Here is a 4341-nt window from a genome sequence, read left to right on the forward strand (position 1 = left end):
AAACAGCTGATAAAAACATCACAATAATCCACAGCACTCCAGTCCATCAGTGAACATCTGGAGAAGACACACGCTGAGACAAACCCATCATTCAAATGTTTTTAACTAAAACACCATAGAGTCCATAATCCATAATAACGCTTCCTCCAGTGAGTCAGTGTTCTGGTGTGAATCAGGAGAGAAATCTGCACAGATCAAGCAGCGTTTAAACAGCTCTAAACTAATATGTGGCTGGATTTTGATGTGCGAGAGACAACACCAGAACACTTTTTCACTGGAGGAAGAGTTATTATGGATTATGGACTCTATGGTGTTTTAGTTAAAAACATCTTAATGCTGGATGTGTTTCAGCTTTTGTCTTCTCCAGATGTTCACTGATGGACTGGAGTGCTGTGGATTATTGTGATGTTTTTATCAGCTGTTTGGACTCTCATTGTGACGGCACCCATTCACTTGCAGTGAGACACTGATGCAATGCTACATTTCTCCAAACCTGATGAAGAAACAAACTCATCCTGATCTCGGACGACCTGAGGGTGAACACATTTTCAGCACATTTTATGCTGAACTATTCCCTGAACAGAGTGTTTACCGTGTTTCTCTGCTGTTCAGGTGATGGACGCTCTTGTGAAAGACAAGCGAGCCGTGTTCATCATGCCGCCCAGACAAGCCATCGCTCACTATCTGCTCAAACATTGGATCGGCTGTAACGCAAACCTCTGAACCGGGGTTAAAATGCTTCTTTCGTGGTCCACATGAAAAGACGTGTTAATCAGATTGATTTAATGTGTGAAGCTTGTTCGATTATAGAAGATAATGCAGTAATATAACTCCAATTAGATTACTTTGACATGCTCATCTCTGACTAATAACAGAACAATATCTCCTGATTGTAACGTTGAAACAAGTATTTTCTCTGAATCTGCATTGAAATTATAATATGCATTGTGAAAAAGGCTAAACAAATAAACCTGAATTGAATGTGTTGTTTTCTCTAGTCGACACAATCTTTAAACAGTGTAATTCAGTGTATTTCTGATGGTTTATCGTATATATGCTGCTTCTTACATGATTTGGAACACCATGACTGATATTACACAATACAGTAACTGTGAAATACAACATGGCATATTTCATCAGGCTTTGTCAACGTTTTCGTCATTTACAGCCTGAGATCATGTTTCTATAGTTCTTTACACGCAGTGGTTCTCAACCTTTTGTTCTTTGACTTTTCTGGAGTTTATGGATTTTTTTAACAATAATTTACTCGGTTACTACCCAATAAAAGATTATAGATCTTGCACGCTAGAAAAAAATGCATATTCTTCAATATAAAAATGCTCAAGATTTGCTTTTTGAGGTTAAGAAATCACACTTTCAAAATTAGTCTTCCTCAAATATCCAGGTTTCCCAAGAATGTTAGTAATCATGGTTCTTCAGAGTCGAAAAATGAATTAAAATCAGAAATATCTTGATTTCGTTTGTTGTTTTGTCTTATTTTAACCCTCGTGATGCATTCAAAATCTGTTTACTATTTTGCATTCTGGGTCCGTTTCATTACATTTTTTAATGCAGTAAAGTTACCATATTACAGCATTTACCCATTTTCTTAAAACATTGAAAAATTATTTGACATCAAATTACGCATGACCCACATAAAAAAAAAACTGATGCAAATTATTATTTTTCAATATTGATACATTTTATTTGAATATATCATTGTATAGCATACAGTATAATCTGAAAATGTTCAGTATTATCCCCTTTGAAATGAATGGAATTTAAATCAATTCCTTTGAATTTATGACTTTATATATTTATAACTAAAATTTACCAAACTTCCATATTTATACCAAAACAACACAAATATGACTGAAACGTTTTTAAACTAAATAAATTAACTGCATAAACTTTTACTTTCAAGAGATGCATAAACATTAAAAAAAAATGTTTTTTAAGTTTTTTAGTAAGGGAACAAAACTTTTGCAAATGCTTTAAGATCCTTAAAATACACTTTTTTCAGATTTTTTTATTTTTATGCATTTGGGTCATTTTTGACCCGGGTGTGTATGAAGTCCAATTTGGGGTCAAAAATACTTTTTTGTAAAATTATATTACTGTAAATACACATTTTTCATCTTTTCCCATATCTCAATACTTTGGGACTGAACTCAGTTGATGAACATGAATATGTACGGCTATTGACGAACCATTGCAGCGTGAAAAATTAATCACTTTTTCATCTGAAAGTTAAAGTTCACGCAAGTAAAATGAATTTATATTGTTAGAAAAAAACTCAGAGTAATATTTAGAAATAAATATGTAGGTTTCATAAATCTGGACTGTTTTTGAGCAATCGGGAGTTATACATTAAAAATAATTTAATTAAATTCCATTCATTCCAGTGGGGTTAATACTTGCAATTATCAGATTTCATGTTCTCACAAATTTCATACAATGATATATTCAAATTAAATTTCTCATCGACATTGAAAAAATATATATTTATATTTGCCGTCACAGTTAAATGTTCAAATGTAATTTGAAATCTCAAAGAATTTCTCATTTTTTTAATTAATAAAAAAAGAGGTAAATGCAGTAATAACATGGTAACATTCAAAACTTAGGAATAGACTCTCTATCAAGCACGACAGAGACTTCTGTCTGTGATCACGCACCACAAGCGCTTGAATCTCTCGGCTTCGCTCTCAGCAGGTTTCCTCTGGTTTAAAGTGTCCGCCGGTTCCTCCAGACGCTCGGCAGATCCTCGGAGGAGATCAGAGGAGCAGCTTTGAGGGGTTTGAGGGCGTCAGACGGGAACCAGGGTTTACATTGGAGGCAGGACTTTGTGTGTGACGAGAACCACGTCTCTGACCTCCAGCGGAGGACTGAAATACACACTCATCCTCACAACACAGGACAGCATGACCCTGGAGCACAAAGCCAGTCATAAGGGTCAATTTTTCGAAATTGAGATTTATGCATCAGCTGAAATCTGAATAAATAAGCTTTCCATTATAAGGGAAACAGGTCAATTTATCTCAAAGGGAATCATTTAAGATTTTAGTTAACCCTCGCATTGAGTCCCTCAATGAGGTTAACATTTATATTAAATGCACCAGTTCAGCTAGGATCTGGAGGTACTTGCGTGCGTTGCCTGTATATGGGGGGGGTTCCCTTTTGTTGTGGTCCTTGCAGAAAAAGGGGTTTCCCTGGTTGCTGATTGGCTGGAAGTTCAGTCTTGGGAAGCCAGTGGTTGGGCATTGGCTGACGACGCAGAGTTGTGGTTGAAGTTGAAGTTGAAGTTTTAGACGGCACTCGAGGTCGGACTCGGAGACGCGGCGTTAGGCAACTTAACTCAGAACACGAAACTCTCAACGGAAAATAAAAGAAACTAAAGTAAAGAAATAGAAGTAAAGTTTGACGAGACTAGGTGGCGTTTCTCCTCATGGTTTTGGAGGAGCTGGCGTGTATGCCAGAGCACGCTCAAAGAGCGACGACTGAAAAGCACGGCTAGAAGCCATGACCAAAAAAGCTAAAGAGCTAAAAAGGCGATGACTAAAAAGCCACATGCTAAAAGCGATGATTTGATGGTGTCCTGAGTATTTAAACTGGGCTCTTGGACACCTCCCAAATGGTGCTTTGACCAATTAGACACTGTCTAAGCTCGGGGTGTTGTATATTTCTCCTCCCAATTCATAAATCAAATGTTATCTCATCAGTCACATGGTCCGAGTTTTCCCGCTCTTGCAGAGTATACTTTTGGACATGATTTCTATAACAAGAATATGATACATTTGACAAAGATTTGATTGGAAGAAAGGTTTCAAATAAGAATTTTCACACCAGCATGAATATAATCCTGTAAACTATTCAATAGTTATTCAAGAAGACATGCACAATAAATGATTAAAACGTGATAGTCTAATGTGTGGGTTACATACATGATATGGAGTTATGCATAGAAATGATTAGTTGCTCAGGTCCTTTTAGTGTCATTTAGATGCATATTTACATGGAAAGGTAGTTTCTGTAGCATTCTGTGGATGAGGACATGTTCTGTGCAGACCAGAGGTTAAAAGGTCTGTAAGGAATCTCAGTCTGTTCTCTGTCGTCGAGGTGGTGATTGGAAGAAAGGTTTCAAATAAGAATTTTCACACCAGCATGAATATAATCCTGTAAACTATTCAATAGTTATTCAAAAAGACATGCACAATAAATGATTAAAACGTGATAGTCTAATGTGTGGGTTACACACATGATATGGAGTTATGCATAGAAATGATTAGTTGCTCACAAGTCCTTTTAGTGTCATTTAGATGCATATTTACATGGAAATGC

At 36.2% G+C, this 4341-nt stretch overlaps 1 protein-coding gene across 1 annotated transcript in view; it reads left to right on the forward strand.

Moving 5' to 3' along the window:
* Window positions 1–982, forward strand: part of nudt12 (nudix (nucleoside diphosphate linked moiety X)-type motif 12) — a gene marked incomplete at its 5' end in the record, with an annotated part of 8693 nt that extends 7711 nt beyond the window's left edge. The window contains one exon of the mRNA XM_016261792.1: window positions 613–982. Within this exon, the coding sequence (XP_016117278.1) occupies window positions 613–723 (111 nt within the window). The remainder of the gene's footprint in view (window positions 1–612) is intronic.
* Window positions 983–4341: the final 3359 nt, after the last annotated feature.

This window comes from Sinocyclocheilus grahami, unplaced genomic scaffold, assembly GCF_001515645.1.
Source record: "Sinocyclocheilus grahami isolate Dianchi unplaced genomic scaffold, SAMN03320097.WGS_v1.1 scaffold2621.1, whole genome shotgun sequence".
Lineage (NCBI taxonomy): Eukaryota > Metazoa > Chordata > Actinopteri > Cypriniformes > Cyprinidae > Sinocyclocheilus > Sinocyclocheilus grahami.